The 26,462-nt window shown below is 44.7% G+C and overlaps 1 protein-coding gene across 1 annotated transcript; it reads left to right on the forward strand.

Moving 5' to 3' along the window:
• The first annotated feature begins 19,231 nt into the window (after positions 1-19,231).
• On the forward strand, positions 19,232-25,640 carry nrsn1 (neurensin 1). Its single transcript, XM_012833492.3, has 3 exons — positions 19,232-20,173; positions 22,068-22,259; positions 23,626-25,640. The coding sequence occupies exons 2-3, from the start codon at positions 22,077-22,079 to the stop codon at positions 24,037-24,039; spliced, it is 597 nt and encodes a 198-aa protein (XP_012688946.1). The 5' UTR covers positions 19,232-20,173; positions 22,068-22,076; the 3' UTR covers positions 24,040-25,640.
• The last annotated feature ends 822 nt before the right edge of the window (positions 25,641-26,462 follow it).

Consider the following 26,462-nt stretch of genomic DNA (forward strand, 5'->3'; position numbering starts at 1 on the left):
AATTGCGTGTCTGTAGTGTTAGGGTTGATTGGTTGAAGCCAAATGTAAATCTTTTTGGGTTGGTGTATTAGGATAAGTCACAGTGTGATTCATGTTGTTTACATACATATGCAATGCATATAGCGTCAATCATGTATCTTCCAGTTTAACCGGTGTGTGGAAATGGTGCGTCAATGTCTCAGATTCTTTGGCATATTGTAAGCCATGCAGAGAAATCTAATATGATAAAAATATATAGTGAATTGTCCCTGTTGTGTGGTTTTAGGACTGGGAAGCGATGGCTGTTATTCACTCAGTCTCCACACTATATTTTTAGTTTCAGAAATGTTTTAATATTCTGCACAAATATTTTTACTTTTTACTTCTAGGCCCAGAAAGTGTGTGTGTGTGTGCTTGTTTGTTTTAATGTGTGTATGTCTGTGAACACGCGTGTGTGTGCCTCATGAGTGTGTGTGTGTGTGTGTGTACTGTTCATTCCCGAGAGGAAGGACCAAATATAAAGGGGAATCAGTGTGTGTGTGTGTGTGTGAGTGTTTATGGCCCACACAGGAGTGTGTTTAGGAGCGCAGTGCGGAGTGTATTGCGTGTGAGCCCGGCAGGCCGTCTGCTTGTCAGCCCTAATTGACTGACGCTCCCCGCAGTGCTGCAAACGTAACGTTATTTCAAGAGAGGAGCAGCATGCGGACGCGGGGGGCGGATAGGCCGTCTTCGGGGATCGCCACGGAAACGGTTCTGGAAACAGGATAAAGCCGGGGCCCTGCTTAAAATTCTGACACCTTCCCGCTGTAAAGTGGGGCTCTGGGGCCGCTGGGGGCCCCGTAAATGACTGCAGCAGATGCTCCCAGTAAACGCCTGAGCAGTGGAGATCTTAACAGGACTACACCATGGAAAAGCCATTTGCGGCCAGTTAAAGCCTTCTCTGTGGTTTCTGTTCACTGGTACAGAAGGGCAGTACGTCTTCATAATGATAGCTGTCCTGTTCCTGCGAACACCATCTCAAGAGTTAGACAGTACATTACATCTACTGCAGCTGTCTGAATAAAAAGAACGAAACAAAAGAACAATAAAAGTAAAAAATATATGGCTGCAAGCGGTGGTTACTGGTTTACAAGCAGCATCACACAAGTCACATCAAACGGCCAGTCTCATCCGAATCAGAAATGCTTTTACAGCTTAAACAAGTCAAATAACTGACATTTTAGGGAATGTTAAAGGGAGGAGAAGCAAGCCAAGTTTGAACTTTTCCACTTGAGCAGTTCCTGAGATGTAGCAATGCATCTAGTAACAGCACCACCAGCCCACCAATTTCCCTTCAAGTGCGATGAACTGGGCAGGAGCTCGAAAATCTGCTGAAACTGAAAAAAACTTCTGCTGTTGTAGAGGGAACTTCACTACCTTCATACTAAAGGCACTACGTGGTCGAAGGCGCACTGGCAGCTTCATGTAAGAGGATAGTCTATTAAGCCAAAGTGCTTTCTTGTTTCTATTTAAATGAGTAAATACTTACATTTAATGTAACATGGGTCTTCAGCCAAATTCATTAAGTGTGCAGTAAGCACTGTCAGCATTTACTGCTAACTTCAAATAACACAGCAGGGGTCCAGGCCCTTAGCAACCAGAAGGTAGGGAAGCCTGTGAGAACACTGCCATACTTGCATACTGATGAGATCTGGCTCTACAGGTGTTGTATCATGGAAAACTGTTCATCCTTGCTGTTTTTTTTAAATAGAAACAGTTCAAAATACCACACTGGGACTTTCAAAGTGGAATGTTGCCTTCACTCACAAACAGAAAAGAGATTGAGTCAGTTACAAACGTGTTTCAATATGGCAAGGTATCCAACCTGATCTCTTGATGGTACCACCCATATTAACCTGTGAGCGCCCATAGAAAGATGGGTAAAGAAGATGGGGCCGGCTACCTAGATATTCAGCTTTATATGTTTATGTATTATAATTTATATGTATATAGTTAATATGTATATACAAACTTTATACTGTACATAAGTTTATATGTATAAATATGTACATGTCCAAATCTTAACTTCCAAAATAAAGTGGCTTAACTTTAATTTGGGCAAAGTCCCTGGAAAATTCAGCCCTTCATTAGTTGTGCTTCAGTCCAAACAGTAAACTACCAGTTAAAATGTTTCAAATTTTCAATGGCGTATCCAACATTGTGAGAGATTCAACCTCTTAGACCGATGGAGATGTAGCAGGAGAGTGTGCAACGTCATAGTTAAAGCACAGTAGTCGCACAGCCGCAGTGTCACACGCCTGCACGATCAGTCCTTTTAGAAGTGATCAGAGTCGTTAAAGCCTGCTGGTCAGTGTGTAGTGTAAATTCACGTCCTTGACGCTAACAACATAATGCGCTCTGCATGGCCCTGGTGAATCTGAGTCAAGACAGCACAGTCTGTAGTCACGTGCATCGGTCAAAACTACAATACCCAGGTCAGGATTGAATAAAGCCAGAGCTGGACTGGTTATCAGCAGTCATTTGATGCTCTCAGAACTGCGCTGAGCCTCATCCAACCAAAGAATGTAAACAATAAAAAATGGCACTTTAACGCTGCAAGAAAATGGCAGATTGCAAATATGTGACCAGTATTCCAGGAAGACGGTAACATGTAATATTGGGTGGCTGTTTCCAAACTTTTGGAGGGCAATGCATAGAAGGAAAGTGACATGCACATAAACTTGTGTTTGCCAGAGGCTCAGGATTTTTTCCGGAGCTGTTGCTATTTTCTGTGGAACTCCCACTGGAAGGAAATTGAGGCTGCAAGGCTATTTGCTGGCTGTCAGTTAAAATGGATGCGGTGTCAGTCTCTGGCAAAATGGCTGAGAGCTGAGGCCAAACTGGAATAAACTGACACTGCTGAGGCGGCGTAGCACCGGGCCAAATAGAAAAACAAATCAAGGGAATTGAAATCTAAACTGTGGCAGTTTATCAGAGGACAGAAGATTGGTGCTCTCTGCGCAGAGCTACTTTGTTTATACACTGACACCTCACAGACAAGGAAGGAGTAAATCTGACCATCTCAAAGATGAATCAAAAGCCAATACAAGTGCAGTGTGAGAAGCACAGAAATAGTAATAAAAACAGAGGTTTGTGGGAGAAGAACTGTTTTTTTTCTTTCACAGGAACTTCTCGGGGGGGAAGCAAAGATGCTATTTCAACAGAAATATTTAGAAAGTCTAGGAAGCACTTAAACTATTGCTCAAATAATTTAAAAAGGGACAGCAAAACCAGATAGCAATTAGCGCTAAAAATACCTCCTTCGGACCTCGGAGGATTGATGGGCATTTGATACAAGTTCCTCAAGGACAAATTGAGCGAGTGCTTGTGTGCGGACTGAGAGTTGGGGCAGGGCGTGTAGTGGCGCGGTGCGGCGCGGCACTGAATGTCGGCGGCTATGCGTATCTGTCATACCGACAGGAGCGAGGCGATTTCCCAGGGGACGCCAGAGAGGCCTCATCAAATGATGCGATGTTCCCTCACGCCGGCTCTCTCCTTGTGTACCTAAAAGCTCTGAAGCTCATTCGTCTTGAAAATAACACAATCCCTGTCTTCCTAGCAGGCATGTTCCCAACAAGCTCCATTCATCCTCTCTCTCTCCCTCCATCCCTCTCTCTCTCTCTCCCTCCGTCCCCCTCCCTCTCTCTCTCTCTCTCTCTCTCTCTCCCTCTCTATCTCTCTGTCCTCTGGACCATGCCCCAGTCTAGTCAGTGGCTGTATGATTAAACCATCTCTTCTGTCAACCTTGTTGTAAATGTTCTCATAAATAATGCTCTGAAACTTTCTTTCTGGCCATTGCTCCATGTCACGACCCAAGCAGTGGCTTACTTTGAAATGTTAAAATCCAGAGTACGCCTGAGGACATGTGGGAATCCAAAACCGATATGACACAACTTTGTCCTCAAAACATTTGTGCGCCTTTTGACTTTCAGTTGGTTTTGAGAATCTGTTACCTGCTTTGGAATTATTCACACAGCTTTCCTGCTAGACATTTGTGTCCCGGGGAGATATTTAAATGACTCGATGGTTCTACATAGTGTTTGAAAATTGGATAGATTTTAACCATTTAACCATCTCTATAATCCTGCACACTCCCTGGCTGTCACACAGAGAATACTGCTAAGAGAAGCTAATGCTAAAATAAGCTAACCCCCACTCTCAAGGGGAGGCGGTCACGACTTTGCAATCTCATTACCCAGAAGCCTCTGGTGGAGGTCATAGGTATATGGCGAAGAAGTCCTCTTCATCTTCATTCTCTGCCTTAATAGCTGGATTACATATCAATCAGGGGTCGTGGGCCGCACAGACGCTTGGGTCAGTGTGCCATTAGGGTAAACCAATTGTCATAGACAACCATGACTCCTTTGCTCCTAAGTGGGAGAGATGGAGGCCAAAGCAGAAGAATGCTGCTTACGCACAACGCATAAAAATTACAAGCTGATTCCACCCTTGCCTTTGAAGAGCGTGCCACAGGATCGTGTTTCCTTTTTTCCAGGTTGCAGTTTTCTCCGTCGGACTGCATGAGTGTCGGAACTCCAGCTGTAAATCTGAGTGGCGGAGTTGTAAAAACTACCTGCCATGTCTTTGACCTCATATTTCATCTTTTCACCTTTTTTTTTTCTTTCTCCCAGCCCCATTTTGGCCATTTGCTGTGGCTGTAATATTGATCTACGAGCACAGTGATTGGACATCAGGATAAATGATCGGGGAAAGGGGGGAGGGGGTGGCTATTCTCCCGAGGAGTGTTTCCTGACACATCTGTAGATTACGTTCTGCCATGCCTCCATCACGCCGCCGTGCTCCCTGCCTCTGTGTGCAGCCGCCCAACGAGAGGTCATTTCGAGAAGAACCGCCAGCCGCACACACACACACACACACACATACACACACACACCGGAAACACTCCACACTTACGTGGGACTGGCAGGCTGTGGAGGGCATTGGGGACCAGTTTGACTTAGCACATTAAAGAATTCATGGAATGAGCCTGCGCTTGCCAGACATCCCGATATGACTTTCCACGCCTCGAGCCTTTCTCTCTCTCTCTCTTTCCCACCGAACTGGCATCCAGTCCTACTTCTGCCTGACATTGATCTATCCTTGAGTCTTTAGCTCCAGGTGCTCTACCCAGACCCGGGTTCCCTCCGCGCTAAAAAGAGCAATGTGCGTGTATGAATCTTGTAATGACTTTCCTTGTCTGTGCACATGTTGTGCTGTAAATTGACTGGTGTTAGAGTTCAGTGCAGCCACACACACACACATACATGTACACACACTCACACACACACACACACACACACACACACACACACACACACACACACACACACACACACAGATGAAAATCCCAGGAACAGTAGGAGAAAATCGTTCCGTGAAAGCCATTCAGTGGCCTCCCTGTCATGTTCTGATGAACTTGCGGCTTCATTAGAGACTAAATTCAATGAGTCCATTTCTGCTTTTCTCCTTTGTGTGTTAACCATGTAAGCTCTGCGGGCACCAGACTATTTTTCAATGTTAACACCACATAACAGACAACTCATTTACAGGACTTGTGTAAACTGTCACAGCCACTAAGAGATAGTTCACGTTAAAGAGTCGATTCAGTTCGAGTTCTTTCAGGATGGAGACAGAAAAGAAGAAGAAGAAGAAGAAGAAGAAGAAGAAGAAGAAGAAGAAGAAGAAGAAGAAGAAGAAGAAGCAAAGCAAGAAGAAGAAAGCAAACAGGCAAAGCTTTTGTAGCTTCCTAAATGGACTCCCATCTCTAAAGTGGTGGGCTGTAGTCTAGTGGAGAGACAAACTCTGAGGGTTATACCTGTGCCAATCATGGTTACACACCTGTGTGATGCACTCCCCCATAAAGATACATCTACATGGGTGACTGACATCAACCCAAAGAGTGGCCCTCCTTGAGACACATCTGGCCCTAATCTGGCAGAGCTCCTCAGACAACTCTTATCTTCCACTTGGAAAGCAGTGGATTGGTAGTTTGGATTATTGAGTGTAGGAGATTTTGCATCTGACCTACCACCCATTGAACAGAGAGCCATTTAACATGTTTCACTTACCCTCAGATATGGCATAACATGACTCGGTAGTGTACTATAGTGTACTATAGGGTCACAGCTCCAGCTCCAGTATGGCCCCTATAGGGTCACAGCTCCAGTATGGCCCCTATAGGGTCACAGCTCCAGCTCCAGTATGGCCCATATAGGGTCACAGCTCCAGTATGCCCCTATAGGGTCACAGCTCCAGTATGGCCCCTATAGGGTCACAGCTCCAGTATGGCCCCTATAGGGTCACAGCTCCAGTATGGCCCCTATAGGGTCACAGCTCCAGTATGCCCCTATAGGGTCACAGCTCCAGTATGGCCCCTATAGGGTCACAGCTCCAGTATGGCCCCTATAGGGTCACAGCTCCAGCTCCAGTATGGCCCCTATAGGGTCACAGCTCCAGTATGGCCCATATAGGGTCACAGCTCCAGCTCCAGTATGGCCCCTATAGGGTCACAGCTCCAGTATGGCCCATATAGGGTCACAGCTCCAGTATGCCCCTATAGGGTCACAGCTCCAGTATGGCCCCTATAGGGTCACAGCTCCAGCATGGTGCCTATAGGGTCACAGCTCCAGTATGGCCCCTATAGGGTCACAGCTCCAGCTCCAGTATGGCCCTGGTTGTGTGGCTCCAGAGAGAGCCCCTGACAGTAGGGGCGTGTGAGACAGACTCTCTGGGCTCCCTTCCCTCAAAACCTCCTCCTGGCGTGGCTGACAGCCGTGTGGGGACAGGCATCTGATGGGGCTCTGGGAATGGTGGAGGTGGGGTGGATGAAGGTCAGATGGTTCAATTTTGGGATGTGTGTGTGTGTGCGACAGCAGGCCTGGTGTGGATCTGTGCATTATAGAGGGAAACAGTTCAGGCCAGTGCTGAGACTGACCCAGGCTAAGTCCCAATAGACATGCCATTACAACTTGGTACTGAGTACACTGAGTACACTGAGTACCTATAGGCATACCATCCGAACAATGACACCCTTTTAAAATAGCGCTGTCAAGCACTGACTGGCTCCTAACCATGCCATCATAGGAGATCTCTTTGCAGTTCTACTGATCCATTCAGTGGACACATAATCTGATTAGATTCACACATTTATACTCTCAGCGTGTACATGAACTATAACACAAACTCATTTGTAATATCTAGTTCATTTGTAATTAAGTCATTAGTAGTATAAAAAATTGCCTGATGTTCAGATATTTATTGAAAGAGAAGAGATATAGGTATGGGCATACAGGTATAGGTGGATGGCATATAAGTATGATGTACTGACATAAGATTACTATGGTCCTGTGAAACCTACATGAATTTGACTTTGCACAGGGTTCTGCCAGGGTTAAATCAGATTAATTTGAATTTCTCTGCTTTATAATTCAGAGGATGATAGAAAAGCCACTCACATCACAATGTCCACTTGGATGGGTGCTGGCTCGAAACGTCACTGGCAAATAAAGTAATTAATTAAACGGGAGCTATTTGGTGTGCAGGTCTATCGATTTTCAATGTCTGCTTTATAATTCAACATGACAGTTAAACTTCACTGTAATGTGTCATGAAATTCTATGTGCACTCCTGATGAACTTCATACTGCTTAAATATGTGTAAAGGAATGTTCCTAACTAGCCCCTGGATGCACTTTACTCCAACATCTGTCATTCTGCATATCAGAACATAAACCACAGCGTGGAAGAGTGTTACTAGATTTATATTGTATAAATGAATATCTACAAGTGATAAGAGATAATGTTATCTTATTTCACACGTGGCATACCTTATCCAGATAGTACACAGCAGCATTAATGAGCTCTCTGATGCAACACTGCCACCTAGTGGTGTTTATACATTATAACCCCCTAAATGAGTTGCTTGAAACTGTGGTTGAGTTTTTTGTTTGTGCATAATTATAAAGTGAGTGCTCATGACTGATTGTTTAGACTAATGAACTTCCAGAGCAAACACAAAACTCTTTTCATTGTTACAATCATGATACTAAAACCACTAATAGTAGAATACTTTACAAATTGTACATGATTACTCAGAATGAAAGAGTTAGTTAACCAATGAGAATGATGATAATAAAGAGTTAGTAAAGATCCGGTATCTAGCAGACACTTTTATCCAAAGCGACGTACAAACCTCTGTACCACCAACACCAATTTGGTTAGTACCCAAGATGACAATGGCACTTTATCTTGGGAACTGCCAAACAATGTATTTTTAGAAGGGTAACTTCAGACAAAGTGTTACTATCATTCTTTATTGGTTTTACCCAGGGAGTGTCCCAGTGTATTTTAATGTCACACCTGTTTCCCTGTGCCGGTGTACCTGCCCAAGTTCCTGATGCAGCCCCATCATCTACTTCTCTATCTGCATCTCCATGGGCAGGTCACCCATGGCCCAGTCTATCTGCTCCTCTACTGGGTCAAGTCATTTAGGGATAGTCCAGTTCAAACAGTTCTGTTGAGCTTGCCTCCTTCTCTCCAATGATGGGCATTTCATGAACAACAGCATGGGAGCTAACTATACAGAGTCAATGGCCTCCCGCTAACATGTTTAATGCCTTTGCTTGTCAGGTTCTCTGCTCCCGTCTCTGTATTGTGGTTTGACATAAAGGCAAAGAACATCCACGACCTGGTCTGCCGCACAGTTGTTCCTGCTGACCAAGACGAACAATGGAGATCCAACAAAGGGTCCTTTCAGTCTCTCCAACAGAAACCCAAGGCCACAGGTTTCCATTGCATGTACTGCAGACACCCACTCAAACACAGAGGACTGGTACTCTGTGCTGCACTGTTAATGGATGAAATGCTGGTGTTTCATGGAAGTATGTTATTTCACGCTGTTTCTTCAGCCTTCAGCTTGTTGGACATACCTCTTCATAACTCCTCATTTAACAGGAAAGTGAAGGGGCAGATCATTTTCACTGAAATGCTGAAATGTCTCTCAGACTGAACTTTCAGTCCAGAAATGACACCAGCGCCACGCCATTAATATCATGCCATGCAATTAGATGAAAATGATATGCACACCGTGACCACCATCTCAAAACAGCACACAGCATGTGACAGCTGGTGTGGCGCATTTGAGATGCACACCGTGTGTGTGCGTGTGTGTGTGTGCGTGTGTGTGTGTGCGTGTGCGTGTGTGCGTGTGCGTGTGCGTGTGCGTGTCTGTGTGTGTCTGTGTGTGTGTGTGTGTCTGTGTGTGTGTCTGTGTGTGGGGGAGGCTTAGAGTTATTGATGTGGCATGGCACGGGCAGAGGAGAGCACGTATTAGGACCAGGAGAGGCATAAACAACGGTGCCCAGCGTGAGGGCTGCGTAATGGAGGCACAGAGGGAAGGGTGATCAGTCAGAGGGCACCACATCCACCCCACAGTGAGGGACAGAGGAGAGAGGTCCTCCCCCCCTAAGGCTCGCCAGGTCCCACCATGCTATGGGGGGCGGAGGAGGTGGGGGCGCTGATGGATTTTGTGGAAATGAGGCTCGCGGGCCTTGGAGGCTCTTATTATCTAGCGGAGGATGGGGAGGAGGAGGGGATCCATCATGGAGCTAAATTAGAGCTGGGCGCGTTGGGTACCCTTCAGGGGTGATGGCTGAGGGGGGGCTGGTGGGGGGGCCGGGGGGTGGTGGGGGGTGGTCGGTGTTGGATCAGGCGGTTTGTGGCAGCATGTTTAATACACGCCACCCATAGAGCTGGTGCTTGATAACTTATTGATGACCCCACAGCTGTTTTCTGCGGGGCGCGCCTGTGTACCCGTGTTATTCCAGGAGAGCAAGCAGGCCACCTCTGGGCCACATGCATCAGTAACCACCACCACAAATGGCTCCCAGAACACATAACACAGCTCCCGGATCAGCCTCAAAGTCAGCCTCAGTCATGCATTATAGACAGCAGAGAGGTCTGGCTTCTTTTTTTTTTTTTTTACCACAATAAGACGGAAAGTGTGTGTGACTTGAATGGATTTGGCCCACATCTGGCCCACATCTGGCATGAGTCTATCCTGGAGTCCGTCTCCATCAGGGATCATACAGGATGACTTGTCTCCAGGCGAGAGAAGGGAGAGGATTGAGACGAGTGAGTGGAAGCTCCTGAATGAAGATGTGACAGTGAGCTTAAGCTCACCAACACACAGGTGGAGAGGGAGAGGCCCTCAGAGCCCGTGGGTGGGTGTGATGGCACTGCTCTGTCACATGCTGACTTTAGCACTTGGTAACGTGACTGAAGTGACTGACGTGCACCGACAGGAGGAGCCATGATGGGGGCACAAGGGGGTCGTGTCAAAGGTCATTAGGGGAGACATTAGGGGCGGTTGGAATGCGGGAGCAGTTGTAACATTCTTAGTTTCTCAAATTGTGTCTGACGTAATGCGATGAAACTCACAGACAACAGGTGTGATGGCATCAGTATGCTATGTTCAAAAATCCATTGTGTGTCTCAATCTCTGTCAAAAGTTATAGACAGATGTTGTTTTATAGGGCAAAGGTTTTGCGCAAGATTTTGACTACGTAATTGATGCGTTTTGACAGGAAAACAAGTAAGAGGTGGTTATTCAATGTGTTATTCCAATTATCTTATCAAATATTAGGAGAGGTCGGGTGGGGACAATTGTAACATGCATTACAATCGGTTACAACCCTCAAACGTACTTAGCAGGTGAAATAGACTAGCCAGTTTGCAAAAATGTGACAATCTCACTAGCATTTTGAAAACAAACACGGTAAAGACTACAGTTTACAGAAAAAAAAACATATCCACCATGGTTTTGGTTAAAATAAAGGTGTCAGGAAAGGTGTCACTTATGCCGATGTTTTGCTACAACACAAGAAAGTACAAAAATAGCAACAAAAAAGAGTGTTCCAACTGCTCCTGGTCTCCCCTATATTAACTTCAGAATACATTTCTGAAATGTAATCAGAAGAATTATTCAGCAGAAGGTTCCCTTTTTTTATCTGAATCTAAAGACTGTCTGAAAGGCGTCCATTCTATCTCTGGAAAGCACACATCCTCCTGCCCTGGTCACTGTTGCTTTTAGACGCATCATTATTGCAGACTGAGCTGGTTTGGAGCTTTGTCCCTGTCTGTCAGTCAGATTGTGGATAGCAAATACCAATGCTCTATTCAGACAGTGAGCCGTAGGGGATGCTAGCCTGACTTAGAACCCATGCATCTTATTATAAAGGCAGGATGGGGAGTATGCTAACCTCTTCACCCTTTTCGTACTCACTCACACACAAACACAAACACACACACACACACACACACACACACACACACTGGAGGGGCAGGTGCGACTGACAGTGGTGGCACCTTGCTTTGCTAAGTACTAAATGGAGTTGAAGTATCTCCAAGGCACAGGACTGAGCCTGCCTGTGACCAGAGTCAGTGCAGGTTGCCCTTAATTATATCACAGCCCACAGGCCAAAATACACAGACACACACACACACACACACACACACACACACACACACACACACACACACACACACACACACACACACACACACACACACACACACACACACACACACACACACACCAACACACACACACACACACACACACACACACACACACACACACACACACACACACACACACACACACACACACTGACACTCTCCCTGCTCCCGGATGGGAAATGAGGGCGGCTAGGGGTAGGGGATGGAAGGTATGTGGCTCCAGTCTGGTAATGGTGGTGGGGCTGCAAAGAATTGACAACAACAGCAGCAGAACAATCCTCTGCTCTAGAACCAGCATGCATATCAGCTCTAACTTCACTGAGTTCACTGAAGACATGCATTTTTATTTTATAACAAGTAAGGTTGAGTTCTTCTTCTACATTACTATTGATGTTGAAGAACAGACCTGCACATGAACCTCTTCTCGGGCTTCCTAGGCACTCTCACATCACTCTCTCTTACTTTGCGTTACATCACTATTGCCCCTGTGAAGCAATATGTTACATTGAATGTCAATGGTCTATGTTCTTCTGTTGTTATGCATCATTTTAGTGCTTTTGTTTTTATTACAACTGCTTTCACACGTTTTCTGAAACTAGGACTCATTCCATCACTAACTACCCACTAGTGTGACTAGTATAAACACTCCTGTCATTGTTATGCTAAAGCCTTTTGCAGTTACAGTGCACTTCATAGAGCAATCTAACAAAAATGGTTACAAGGGTCTAAATACATAAATACACAAGTAGTACTTTCACAAATTTCAGTTTTCCAAAACACTGTATACCAAAGCGTTGCACACACACAATGTGCCTTTCTCAGAAGAATGTATCAAATAGTTTGCCTGAAATAAGTTCATTACAGCATTACGACTGCAACACATTTAGTCAACATATGAATGCTAGGCCATTTAGGGTGCAGGTGTTTCACAGTGCAGTGCATTACCATAACAGTTTCAAAGTGTTCAGTAAGGAAACACATCTTGCTCAATATTTTATAGCAGACTATGGAAGAAGAATTAAAAACAAAATGGACCCTTTTTACATGATGTATAGAAACAGACTGTGTGCCTGTAGCCAGCCTCCTATTTGGAACCTGTCACAGCAGCAACTATTCAACATCACAGCCAATGTCCTTGGAACTGGTATATACTGTATGTCTTTCATTTTGAAGGGCAGTGCTTTAAAACGGCACACAAGCGTTCACGGGCTGATCAGTGTGTCTTAGAAAGTGAACTATGTGTGTAATGTCTTGCAATAAATGTTCATGTCAAAGGCTGAGAATTAGCTCATCGCTTTGCAGATTTAGTGTGGGAGTTTGCTGTTTGAGTGACACCTTTCAGAATTTCTGTGACATGTAAAGAAATGATGTAAGAAAAAAATATATAATTTAATATCCGTTCCTATAAGTCATAACCATGTGTGCTAGCTCACCACCATAATATGCATCCAATATCACACACACATCAGAGTGCATAAAGATCCCATTAGCCAGTATGATCCTGCTCAGTGTGTTATCTTTGATGGCTTCGACAGATCTGAAGCAGCTTAAATTACACTCCAGCTTGGCACTTTGAAACTCCCGGTCTCTGATAAGCTTTTCCCCGCCGCACATAGCGATCCGGGGTGTGGGGGCGGCAGGCGGCGGGCGGCGGGAATGCCACGGAAGGCTATTCCAGGCAGAGGCAGTTGGGATTAATAAAACTCCATTAGCCGTCTTTCCCCCAGACCCCTGCGGCCGTGGGCTCACTCCAAGCGCTCACAAGAAGGAAAAAAAACCAAACACAATCTATGATTCGCCTCCGCCACTCTGTACTCAGGCCCCCGTTTGAGACCTCCAACACACACACACACACACACACACACACACACACACACACACACACACACACACACACACACACACACACACACACACACACACACACACACGTACACACCATTACCAATTTCCAATTTGAGAGACACCCTCAAGCAACCAAAGGGGGGAATCTTAAAAGATTAAATTCTGTGGACTCGTATTAAATTGAAGTGTGTAACAGGAGGTTTTTCATCATTTGGCTTGCTTGTAGGTCTGGACCAGAAAAAAACAGAAGCACATTCTGATATTTTCAGATAGAGTGAAATGTATCAGAGGCAATTCTGTCTGTGATGGACAGCTTTGCTGAGTGTCTTATATGACGACTGTGGGCACCAGTCAACTGACTAAACAAAGAAGAAATGGAATATGGAGAAGAGAAAAGAAAAGAACACAAATGGCAATAACCAAAACAACTGAATGGATGTATTGTAAGAGCTATAGTTTCAAGGGCAGGTTAATCCACGTTGAAATCCACATCTTAAACTCAGAGAGCACTGCACTTTGTTCTTTGGTGTTGGTGATTAAGAGCATCAGTCACATGTAAATGGAAAATACCTTACTCTATGATACATACATCTATATAATATAAATATTTTCAGATCTGAAATGATATAGATAATGATATGGAACTCAATCACTGAAGCTAAACTCAAACCCATCATGTTTAAAGATGTGATGCTTGCAATATACACAGTATATACTTGACAACACACAAACACACACACACACACACACACACAGAATGTCATATACCCATATAACACATTCCAACTGCATGTCTTACACATAATCAATGATGATAAAGTAGCACACTGGCATATGAACACCAAGCCCAAGCACCTGTAGATGTAAGGAGAACATTATGAATCTATAGAATAGAATATGTATGCGCATCGTCACATTGTCAAGACAGATTCAGATTATTTGGCTTCTTCTGGAAATGCAGGGAGAGGTCACATTTAGATTAGCAATTAAGGTTTTGTTCAATTCTGTTCCTGATTGAATGTGTCTGACAGGAGCCTCTTCTTATTTGAAACCAATTCAGGGTTTTGAAAATAACAGGTTAATTTAGGACCGAGACACACTGATGCTGATTGACATCGACAGCAGCATTTTTTTTCACACAGATACGAAAAAATTGCAGGGTGAAGCAGACCAAATCACATACAGACTTACACAAGCACACACTTTCACACACACACACACACACACACACACACACACACCTACACACACCTACACACGCACACACACACCTGACCTTTGTGCAGTCAGGCCTCATTTGCACAGTAATGACACGCCAGCCTCAGGACACAGAGCTGTGCGTGTCACATGTGAATATGTATGGTGATTATTCACATATGATTAGTGTTTTCCTTCCCAGTTCTCATCAACGCTGCTACTATGTGTCCGTCTCGAGAACAGAATGAGCTGCATGTTTAATGATTAAGCCAGACGTCAACTGGATCGGTTCCCTTCACAAATAAAATACCTTGTAGGTGAGGAATTTGTGTGTGTGACACTGAATGGCTTCTTACACACACATACACCCAAATGGAAATACACAGATAATCATGTATGCCCCACAAACACACACACACACACAGACACAAACACACACACACAAATACACACACACAAACATATGCACACACGCACATGAATGGACATGCACAGATAATCACGTATGCCCTCAAATACATATACACAAAGGGAGAGAGAAAGAGAGAGAGAGAGAGAGAGAGAGAAAGAGAGAGAGAGAGAGAGAGAGAGCTTTAAACCAGGTAGCTAATAGACAAGGAAGCAGCTCTCCTCTTTCTTTGTCTCGGAGCAGAAGTGTCTTTTCAGTGACGAGGGACACTCCTGGAACACGACATGGAAAAGGGCAGGGATGGCCTTCTGCACATCTTTACCGGATTATCACCTTTCCATTCTAAACACTGCCATCGGATGCAGCTAGATTCAGACTTTTGAATGGTGCTTCCAGTCTCTGTTATGACTGAGGGTAGTAGGCCCCTATGGCACACTGTGCTCCCCCCTCAGGGATATCTCACCCACCCGGCCCATGGGGCTGATCCAGATGTTGGTTTGAGATGTAATCATTTCCTGACTAACTGTGTAGTGAGGCCAAATGAGGAGCACCACAGACACCCTCCCATGACTGTAGAACGCCCCGTATTCTGGCAAATATCATGGTGTGATGGGTTGGGTTTCTGTGCCCATAGCTCACACCCCCTGCTGGGAAAGCCAAGTCTGTAACGATCAGATCTATACATCAGCACAAAGGATGACGGACGACCCCTCTGAAATATCATTAGAAATGGGAAAATTCAAATGAGGAAGCTGAAGGTGTTAACCTGATTGCTCTCCACCCCTGGGGGTGGTGTGTGAGTGTGTGTGTGTGTGTGTGTGTGTGTGTGTGTGTGTGTGTGTGTGTGTGTGTGTGTGTGTGTTATTAAATGATTATGAGGTCATTAGAAACACTCATCAACTGATTTAAGAAAAGCAGGTGAAACTGTCGCCTTTGGCGTTCACTCCTCCAGAGCTTGGGAATATTAGTTTTTCCTGATCGCTAACACACTATGACCGGTTCCCTCAGCACGAAAACCTAGACCTTCGCCTCAGTTCTAAAAACATACACACAACACATGCAATCAATACAATAAAACACATCACCATCTGACCCAGTCACAAAATGATCAACACATCAATCGGAATCATCTGCAGAATCAATAAATGAGGGGCATTGGGGTGCCCATATGCTTTGGAACAATGGATCCTATAATGCTGAGATCGTCACACACCAGAGGGGTGGTGGAGGAGAACAAGCACACAGAGGATGAGGAAGAGGAAGATGAAGACCACAATATCAAAGACAAGTAGTCTCATATAAAATGTCATCATCATCATTCATCATGTGCTCATACATGGGATGAATATGATTAAGCTGGACAATGAGTGCAACGAAACTTACAGTAAGTCATTTCACAACTGCATCCGTTTTCAACGTACATTATTGCTGTAACTGCAATGCATGAATTGTACTGTAAACCTGTAGTGTATGTAAGGACTATATCTACACTTGTTTTCATGGTGTTTTCTTTACAGGGAGTACCAACAGGACTTCCAGGATGTTAGCATTTGGGACAATGTTAGATTCCATCAGGCTGCTGTGGTTTGCGCCTGGTTCAGTGACCATTCTAGGTTCACCAATCTTTTCTCAGTGCATTTGAGGAGATGTTGTCAGTGTAGATTATGTGCACCAGGGCCTATTTCTCAAGGTATTTAGCAACGGCAAACATCCTGTTCTTCTGAATCAGTCCAAAGAACAGTTACATCCTGTGGTCCTGATGTAGACCAGAGAGTAGTGGCAGAATTGAGAATGAGGCTGAGTAATTTAATAAATATATATTTATGCAATGTTGTATTGTTCTTCTACTGTACAATAACTGTATTTGATCTGTCAATCAGCATGTATTTGCATGCTAGAGGGAAAACATTGGAACATTTGTGCACTCCTTATGATCAGTGTGACATTGCAAAAGGTTTTTATACTATTGTTTTGAATGTCTCTTGACAGTAAGTTCCTATAAGGGTAACTTGTATGCCTTAATAATGCAGATTGTCCTGAGAATACCAATTTTTTGTGGAAAAGACCTCTTGGTTGGTTGAAGTGTTTTAAAAATAATCCCTCTAGTTTATAAGAAACAGGCGTGAAGTGTGTGTTTTTGACTGCTTGTGTGTAGTGTCTGAAAGCAAAGTTTAATTTTAATCTGGAAGTTAGATGGTTATACCGATGTGAACAGCGTTTTGAGAATGTGTGAATAGTTTTAACAAAATGGTAAATTGTTTCAGAAAATGCGTCTTAGCAATCAGGAAAAACTGTAACATCCTACTATCTGGAACATGAGAAACGTTTTTGTTTTGAATGTATCACATTTATCATGATAACTGACTCCGAGGTATGACACAGTAACAGTGTTTTCAAAGATTTAGAATACAGCTGAGTGTCACAGAAAATAGGTTATAGTCTCGATTACAGTAATGCCCTCTCTTCAAGAAAATGCCCACTAGATGGCGCCATGTCTGTCTTGGGCAACAGATTTAATATTAATTTAGGATGTGAACCTCAGGCATTGTGTTTGGTCCTTTTAGAGCACAAGAGGCCCTTGCGTAAAAATATGTTTATCCATATATCATATCCACTTATCATAAAGTGTTAACCTGATTGCCCGGAGATCAAGGCACTGGAAAGACATTACTCAGGCCAAAATTTCGACAATCAGTGGAAATTAAACCAGTTTAATTAGTACCATTGTAAATGTGATTAGTGAGGTGACATTTCCCTGACCCTTGGTAGGCAACAGGCAGTTTTATAAATGCTAAATTAAACTAATGTGTGGACATCGAAAGAACTGGATTGCTGTGTGTGCACTAAAATACAGTATAAATACAGCACAGTCGAGGTGGGGTCAAATCTGTGACCTTGCACTGACCCACCGACACCTCTGTGCCAATGATCTAGCTTGTTTTTATACCTTTTGTTTGGTTTGTGGTTCAGTGGGTGGTCACACAAACAGGAATTGTATTTTCTGTGTTGTGCTCTTCAGGATGAAAGGTCTGCAGGACATCATAGTCCCTCTGCTCCAATACTCCCACACCATTACTACTACATGCCTATTTAAAAACAATAGAACAGGTTCTGGAAAATCTACACCCACTCATTTGAACCACTATTTGTTGCATGCATGTCAAGAGCAATGGGGGCAGCTACAACTACATTGTACAATACAATTGTATGCACGTTAAATACTGTTTCTTTTCATGAGTCACACAGCTCACTGAGCTTTTGATTCATTTAATGCCCTCAGTGAATTTTGCTAGCACCTGCTTCATGAAGTATTTTTAGTTTCGACATGTTCTCTGTCCTCCCCATCCCTAACACTTGACACCCTGTGTCAAACACTCTATCATCTGTGCCAGGAAATGACACCGCTTTTGTCACCTGCAACACACACACACACACACACACACATGCACACACACACACACTAAGGGTAGATGAGGGATCAGCGGGGGAATTTTGAAGACGACATCTGAAACACATTCCTGTCCTTAGTTTTCACAGCATGTACCGTGAGGGATATTAGTGTTGATTAGAACAAGGAAGACTCAGGCAGCATCTGTGATCACTGATGAGTCACAGGCACTGCTACCCATCCTGATGAGCTACAGATCTAATGAGACACACCGACACTACCAGAGAGAAAGTACGTGTGTGTCTGTCTGTGTGTGTGTGTGTGTGTGAATGAGTGAGGAGCTGGTTTAGCCCCGAACGCGTAAGAGGTATTATCATCCCTGGCTCATTCACAACAGGGGCACTCTGGAACTTCCTGAAGGTGACCTTTGTCCGATGGTAACCATGGTAACTGTGCTCGGCTCCGCAGCCTACAGCTGGTGAACAAAGATGGAGAGGGTACAAGACGGCCCTTACCGGAACATAACATAAACATGAATTCCCTTAAATAGCACACACTGGTATTAGGTGGACCAAGCTGTGATCATGATTATAAATAAAGTCTAATATTCTTTTATGTGAAATAAACATAACTGGACACTGCTTGGACTGTGATCCTATCAACAGTATCACAATTAGGATCATTTCCAGTCCAAAATCAAATTTGAAATATAAAATTGACTTAATGAAATAAAATGGTTTTGAGAAAGGGCTGTGCTTGGTGTTTGTATTCACACAATCTCTTCTGAATGGCGCCGTGACTAATCAAGGCTTCGTGTAAGACGTCAGTGAAACCCCTAAATAGCCTAAATAGCCTGGTTGTGCATCCAGATTTTTTTCTCTTCTGGGTATTGTACAGAACTGTCGTGTCTTACTATTTCACAAGAATACTTTAAATATCATCTACAGAGCATCCGACGTTACAGGTGATTACTTGAAATGTTACCTGAGAAATCGACATCGAGTCAAATAATGCTGAAATATTCAGAGATTATTGTGATTATGTCACAGTGTTGGGGAAGGACCAAAACGCTCGCTGAGTTCTTGTTCCTATGGAAACGAAGAGGAAGTGTTTTTTACGATAATCACAAGCCTGTAGGCTCTTAAGTAGCTAGATAAACTAGAAATAACTAGAAATAACTACCACCTTAGAAGCCATAATGTGTTTACTGTCAGCTGAATCCAGAGGGCTTAAGCACAGTGTGCTCTAGACAGCCATAATTAGAAGGCACCTCAAAGATCCACTGCACAGATCCACCGTCACATCACCTCCCTTCGGAAATGTAAATGTTATAGGGATGATCGCCATTTCCACGAGTACAATAATACCGAGAATCGGCTCGCTCTCTTCGCCCTGCCCAGTGTCGCTGCACTAGTTGTGGTGACCTTGGAAACAGACCTGTTATCTGCTCGCTTCATGCACACCTGACCTAGTCCGTGATTTTTATAAGAATAGCACAGTAGACATTACCAATGCCGGTTTCTAACAATATGAGATATTAAATACTATCTTAAACGGTATGACTACGCACCACATAGTAATTAGAAAGAATTCTTGTTAAAAACGGAAATAAGTCTTCGCCCGTCAACACTCCCCCCCCTCCCCCTGAGCTTGGCTGGCGCCTTGTCCACGCATGCGCCGAGAAGCTCCGGAGCGTGTGAATCATCGTCAGCATCAGCAGCGGGGATGCGAGCGCCAGAGTGATGGGACCCAAGTGAAGTACCAGCAGCACCGCCTCACTCTCCCGGCAGGTCAGGACAGGTAAGCTATCCGTTGCTTGATCCTACTAACTGGAGATGACTCCGGATTGTCAACGGGACAAGATTCACTAAAATGTCAGTCAGATGTTGGACTTGAAACTGCTCGAAGTAACATGTAAACGCGATTCACAGAATAGATAGATTAGGTTATATTCACTCGCTGGTTTAAATGGTGGTTTAAATTATAACAAACGAATATTATGTATTCGTTTGTTTATTTTGAAGGGTGAGCCTAAATTATTTTGGCAGCACATTTGCAAGCAGTGTTAGACTATTCACAGTAAAACAGCTTCTCACTGCCTGTAGTCACAGTTCTGTGGACATAGATATCAGAGGGAGCATAGCTCTCCACCATGTTCCGTTTTTTTTTCACAAGCTTTATATTGAGGGCTTCAATTATTTATTTTTAAACGTATTTTAAACATCTATTAGAATGGGGACACGACCCTCCGAATGTCGTCAATGGTTACGCTGATGTGTTTCAGGACCAGGGACAGCACATTGTCAAATGACGCGCGCATGCGTGCTTCGCGCACAGTGACATTTACATTTCTCGCTTGTTTGGTCCATGTTCCTATACACAGTATTTTTCTCGTCATTAAAACGGACTTTGGCATTTAATCAACAAGTGCAGGAAGTGAACTCTACTCCTGTAGGTGTGACATAGGCTACTATTAAAGCAGTGTGCATTAGACCCTGGCAAGAGGGCTTATTTACATATACATGTGTTTGTCTCAGTTTTAGTTTCCTCCAGGTGAATCCACACACCACAGTCACTACAGACATCTGAGTGATAGAAGCCTTGTCTGCGTGTCTGCTTGTCTGCTGGAAAAGGTCACAGCATTGCTGGCGCCACTATGGCAGAGGGGGGGGGTAAGAGTGGGTCGGTGATACACAAATGAGAGAAAAGGGATGAGAAGAGAAGAGAAGAGAAGAGAAGAGAAGAGAAGAGAAGAGAAGAGGAGATAGGACAGGACTAGGATCAGAGAGAAGGGAGATAATGATGACAGGAAAGCAGACAAGGTGAAATGAGATGAGGACAGGAGCCGGTTACAATCAGACAATCATCAGAGGAGAGAGGAGACTATCAGTGAGAACGAGAGAGAGAGAGCATCAGAGAGAGAGTGTGAGAGAGAGAGAGGGAGGGAGGGAGAGAGAGAGAGAGAGAAACAGAGAGAGCAAAGGAAGATGGCTGAGACCATTCCCTTTTTACCCTCCACAGGATGACAGTGAGTTGTGATTAAATTAGCCTGCTAGAAGCATGATGCCCCTCACCCCCAAGTCCACTTCATTTCCCCTCCCTGCTGCTGTGCTGGGCTGGGCTGGGCTGGGCTGGGATGTGCTGGGCAACCACTGGCCTGTGTTTACTGTCAGCTGCGTCCAGAGGGCTTAAGCACAGTGTGCTCTAGACAGGAGCATCCCACAGCAAACACTGCAGCCATCTGCTCCACTGATAAGCATGGAGGATGCCCTTCACAGAAGCACGAGGAGAGAAAGACAGAGAGAGAGAGAGAATAAGAGGAAGCTGGATCCATTCATGCTGAAAATAAAAATAAAAGCTCAGTGTTAGAGGCACTTACAGTGTGTGTGTGTACGACACTATAATTATATATGCATCAATGTGTGTGAGTCAGTGTTTACGTGTTTAAAGCTTTGCAAGTGTTTGTGTGTGTACGTCTGCCTGTACACACATAAAATATGTATGCTCACTTTGTATCAAGCACATGCTGACATGTTTCCTCATTTGCTTGTTTTCTCTGTGTGTATGAGTGTGTGTGTGTGTGTGTGTGTGTGTGTGTATGTGTGCATCTGTGTGTGTGTGTGTGTGTGTGTGTGTGTGTGTGCATCTGTGTGTGTGTGTGTGTGTGTGTGTGTGTGTGTGTGTGTGTATCCAGGTGTGTAGGATGGCATCCTGCTCTGAGATGTGCGGGTCAGAGTATCAGAACAGTGCGGTGAATGGGCATCAGTATGGCGTGCGCTCCTACCTGCACCAGTTCTACGAGGAGTGCACCGGCTCCCTGTGGGACAGAGAGACCGACTTTCAGACTCAGAGATCGCCCAGCCGGTGGAGCTCTGTCCTCTGGAAGGTGAGGCTTTCCACTAGACACCAAAATATACGCACCTCCTGGCCCAGAGCCAGTCCTGACGCAGTACAGATCCGGACCTAACACAGTTCTGATATGGACCTAACACGGTTCTGATCCGGACCTGACACAGTTCTGATATGGACCTGACACGGTTCAGACCCGGACCTGACACAATTAAGATACTCTGTTGAGGGAGCCTGTGGTTTGGTCATTCATTTAAAGAAAGGAGTGGTCAGAAATGGCCAGTGTAAATTCTACAGCACAATGGGATTAGCAGAAGATTAAATTAACATGGAAGAATGTGTGGTTATATGTTACGTAACTCCCACTTTGCTTTCAGCTCTGTGCCTCTCCTCATCTAATTTCATCTTCTCTGCTTTCCTCTTTCCACTTTTTTCCTTCCATTATCTTTTCCTCTTGTTGTACTTGTACATAATTGTCCTCTCCTCTTCTGTCTCCTCCATTCCCCTCCTGTCTTCTTTCATCTCCTCTTCAGTCTGCTTCATTCCTCTCCTCTCTTCTCTTCTACTCCTCTTCTCTTTTATCCTCTCCTCATCTCTCCTCCTCTGTCTTCCCCCTTTCCTCTCTCCTGCTCCTCTTGAGGTCTATCCAGGACCAAGAAAAAAAGCAAAAGCAGGATAGATTTTAAAGTGCTGCTACTAGTCTTTAAATCACGGAATGGTTAAGGCCCAGAATGCATCTCTATAAACCCAGTAGGGTTAGTCAGCTAGTAGAGTCCAGAGTCCAAACTAAACATGGTGAAGCAGCATTGCTGAATGTGCTGTACTGAATGTGCAACTGGAACAAACTGCCAGAAGATCTTTGATGTGCCCCAAATGTAGCACATTTTGAATCCAGGTTAAAAACATTTCTCTTTTCAAGCGTCTGCGATTGAGATCTAAAACTTGCACTCTTTTCTTACTGCACTCTAATTCTGGAAGTAGAATGCTAGTCATTCCTGATGGAGAAGTGATGTCTCGGGTTTATGGCTAAGCTCTATTGAAGGGGCCTATTTTGAAGCTCTATACTTAGGCTCTATTGGGTTCTAGTGCTATTCTGTCATACAGGCTTTTGCTACAGTTCTCTATCCGGTGTTAAATACACAGTTAGGGGCTACTTCCACTATGTGTTTATTTTACTTATCTACTTATCTACGTTGTACTTTCTTTTCATTTTTAAATCTTTTATTGTTTTTCACTCTTAAGCACTTTGTATTTATTTTTCCTTTGGATGTTCCTTTTGTTTCTATTGATATAAAGCACATTGAATTGCCTCTGTGTATGAAATGTGCAATATAAATAAACCTGCCTTGCCTATTCCTTCTCTCTCTACTCTCTTCTCTCTCTCTTCTCCTCTCCTCTCTCAGGTCTGTGTAGTGCTCGGTGGTCTGATCATGTTGGCCGGCCTGGTGGTGTTGTTCGTGGGCTACGCCACTCCGCCGCGCATCGAGGCCTTTGGCGAGGACGAGCTGCTGTTTGTGGACGAGCGCGCCGTGCGCTTCAACCGCGCGCTGGACGCCTGCAAGCTGGCCGGGGCCATCCTCTTCTGCGTGGGGGGAGCGGGCACGGCGCTGGGGCTGCTGCTGGCCGCCTTCACCCAGGCCAGCACCTCCAAGGAGGAGCAGCAGCTGCAGCAGCGCTTCAGGGACCGGCTGGCTGAGCTCCAGTCGGCCATCCACCCCGTCACACGCGCACCCACGCCGGGAGACGCCAAGGTGCCCGTCACGCTGTCCAGAGTGCAGAGCGTGCAGCCGGGAACGGGAACGGGAACGGGAACCTGACCGGAGCAGTAGATCGCACGAACATGACACAGATAACTCTCTCTATATCTCTCGCTCGACTTCCACGCACACACACAAACACACAAGCCCACACACAGACAAACAGACATACGTGAACACATGCACACACACACACAGCACTGTCCACATCACTTACTTCTGCCTTAGAACTGCACATACAGCTGTCTCAAACACATCTCCCATGGTCTTATACACACCTGATAACCTGCTGGCACACACACATGCAAACACACTCACTCACACACACAGACCTGTCACGCCCAGACCAGCTCATATTGCTTATTCTGAGTTGACGAGCACATTTTACATCTCACATTGGCCAGTATGAAACAGTCCTCAGTCCCTCAGATGCAGTGCACTCACCTGATAACCTCTAGTTTAATGATGTCGACATACAGTATTTACTGTATACACAGCCCATGTATGGTTACATTTAACATACATTACTACAGTGGGTTTTTAAATAATTTAAAGAATTGACCGTTATAGTAAAAACCAAGATTAAGCTCCAATACAAAAAAATGTTGTGTAGTGCATGTGGTTATTTCTGAAGCCTCCCCTCCCCAGACTATAGATATGTATATCCGTTCTGCTCAGCCCTGCAGGGATGTGATTACGTGATTTGATTTGACACGCGTCCGATTTACGCCGGTTTGAATGTTTGACCCCTACGGCACCTCCCCCGGGCTAGCATAAGTTCCCTGTCAGCCACTCAGAGCTAACTCGCCCGATTTATACGGCAGCAGTGACCTCTGGCTTGTGCTGAAGTCCTGCCCAGGAGGGACAGATGTGGCTTGGGTCCGGCCCAGATCAGGGCCGACTCCGTTCCTGTCAGCAGCTGCCCAGGGACCCACGCCAATCACACACAGTTTTAGGCTCATCTTCCTCTCTCATCAGCACCGATGCCTCCTCCGTCAGCCTGCATCTGGGTAGCTTGAAATAGACTGGCGCAGTACGCAAGGTCCTGATCTGTAGGGAGGACACGCAGTAGCTGAGTCAGCTGTACGATCAGTTCACCCCAAACACTCCTCTCAAGCCAGTATCACACAGCTGACGGAGGACAGGGTGAAGTCAGAGAGATGCAGAAAAGTTCACCTATTTTTTTTTCTGCTTCGTCATAAAGCCTTCTCTTGAAGCCAGGATTAAAGCCCAGATCTGAGTATGGATAGGCATGTCAGACAAGCGGATGCGGAACAAACCCATTCTTAACATAACCGGGTGAAGCATGTAAACGTTTGTGACGTTAGGGCCTGGTCAGTGTGTGTTTCACATTGGCAGTGATGAGGTAGTTTATAAGGTGGAAATAATGTATTATCCTGTACCTACTCTAGAGAGAATAGTCCTATTACACTGGATGGACACCTCTCTCTTCCTCACACACACACAGACATAAATCAACACACCCACACCAAACATGGACAAAATACCCTTGAAGTTTAACGTTGACTGGTTATTGTATTTTGAAGTATTCAAATTCAATATTCTACAGTTTATTTCCCTACTCTGTGATGTTCTGTGAATTGTGCTACTGACTGTACACACTGTGTATATTGTCATCTCAAAGTTCTAGTTTCCAGTAATATTTCATTTGTCTCATTATTTTTTTATTCATTTCTACCTCTTTCTTTAACTCTTCCACACACACAAACCCAATCACACACACACACAAATACACACACACACAAACACACACACACACACACACACACACACACACACACACACACTCATACACACACACGCACACACAGACATACACACATACACACACACACACACAGAGAGACATACACACACACATACTGAGGACATTTGGAACAAACCTATATAATATTTGATGTTATATCTAGCTGTTTGTGCCAGATGTGTGCTGTGTGCAATCAGGTCGTCACAACAACACCAGAGGGAAGCGTCAGTGTTAAGACTGTGAGTCTGCTTAAGTCCAGAGCTATGTACTGAACACCTGAGCGCAGAACACTGGTGACCTGTGTGTTGACATGTTGAAGTCAGGCAGTCCAAATGTTGTGGATTTGAACATAATCTGTCCCATATATCTCAGAAAGCTTTGTATCACTGATCCCATGTACACACACATACACATATCAAGACGACAGCCTTTTTCTTCTTGCTCCAAACATGTCTATTTTTAAACAAAAGAATAAAAAGTGACGTTGTCATTGGCTTATTGTGTGCGCTCGGGTCACTCAAGCAGCTCTGGTGCTGTTTGTCTGTCTGCCGTCGACTGTGGCAGCTAGTCTGCATCAAGTGTCTGGGGACTGCGCCAGTGAATGTGTGTCTGAGGAAGGTGTGTGCCTGTGTGATATGCATGTGATAAATAGTGTGAGTTTTCTCTACATGTGTGAGATATACTGTACACGTCAGAGTGAGTGTTCAGTGTGTGT

The sequence above is a fragment of the Clupea harengus genome, chromosome 11 (assembly GCF_900700415.2).
Source record: "Clupea harengus chromosome 11, Ch_v2.0.2, whole genome shotgun sequence".
In the NCBI taxonomy this organism is placed as follows: Eukaryota; Metazoa; Chordata; class Actinopteri; order Clupeiformes; family Clupeidae; genus Clupea; species Clupea harengus.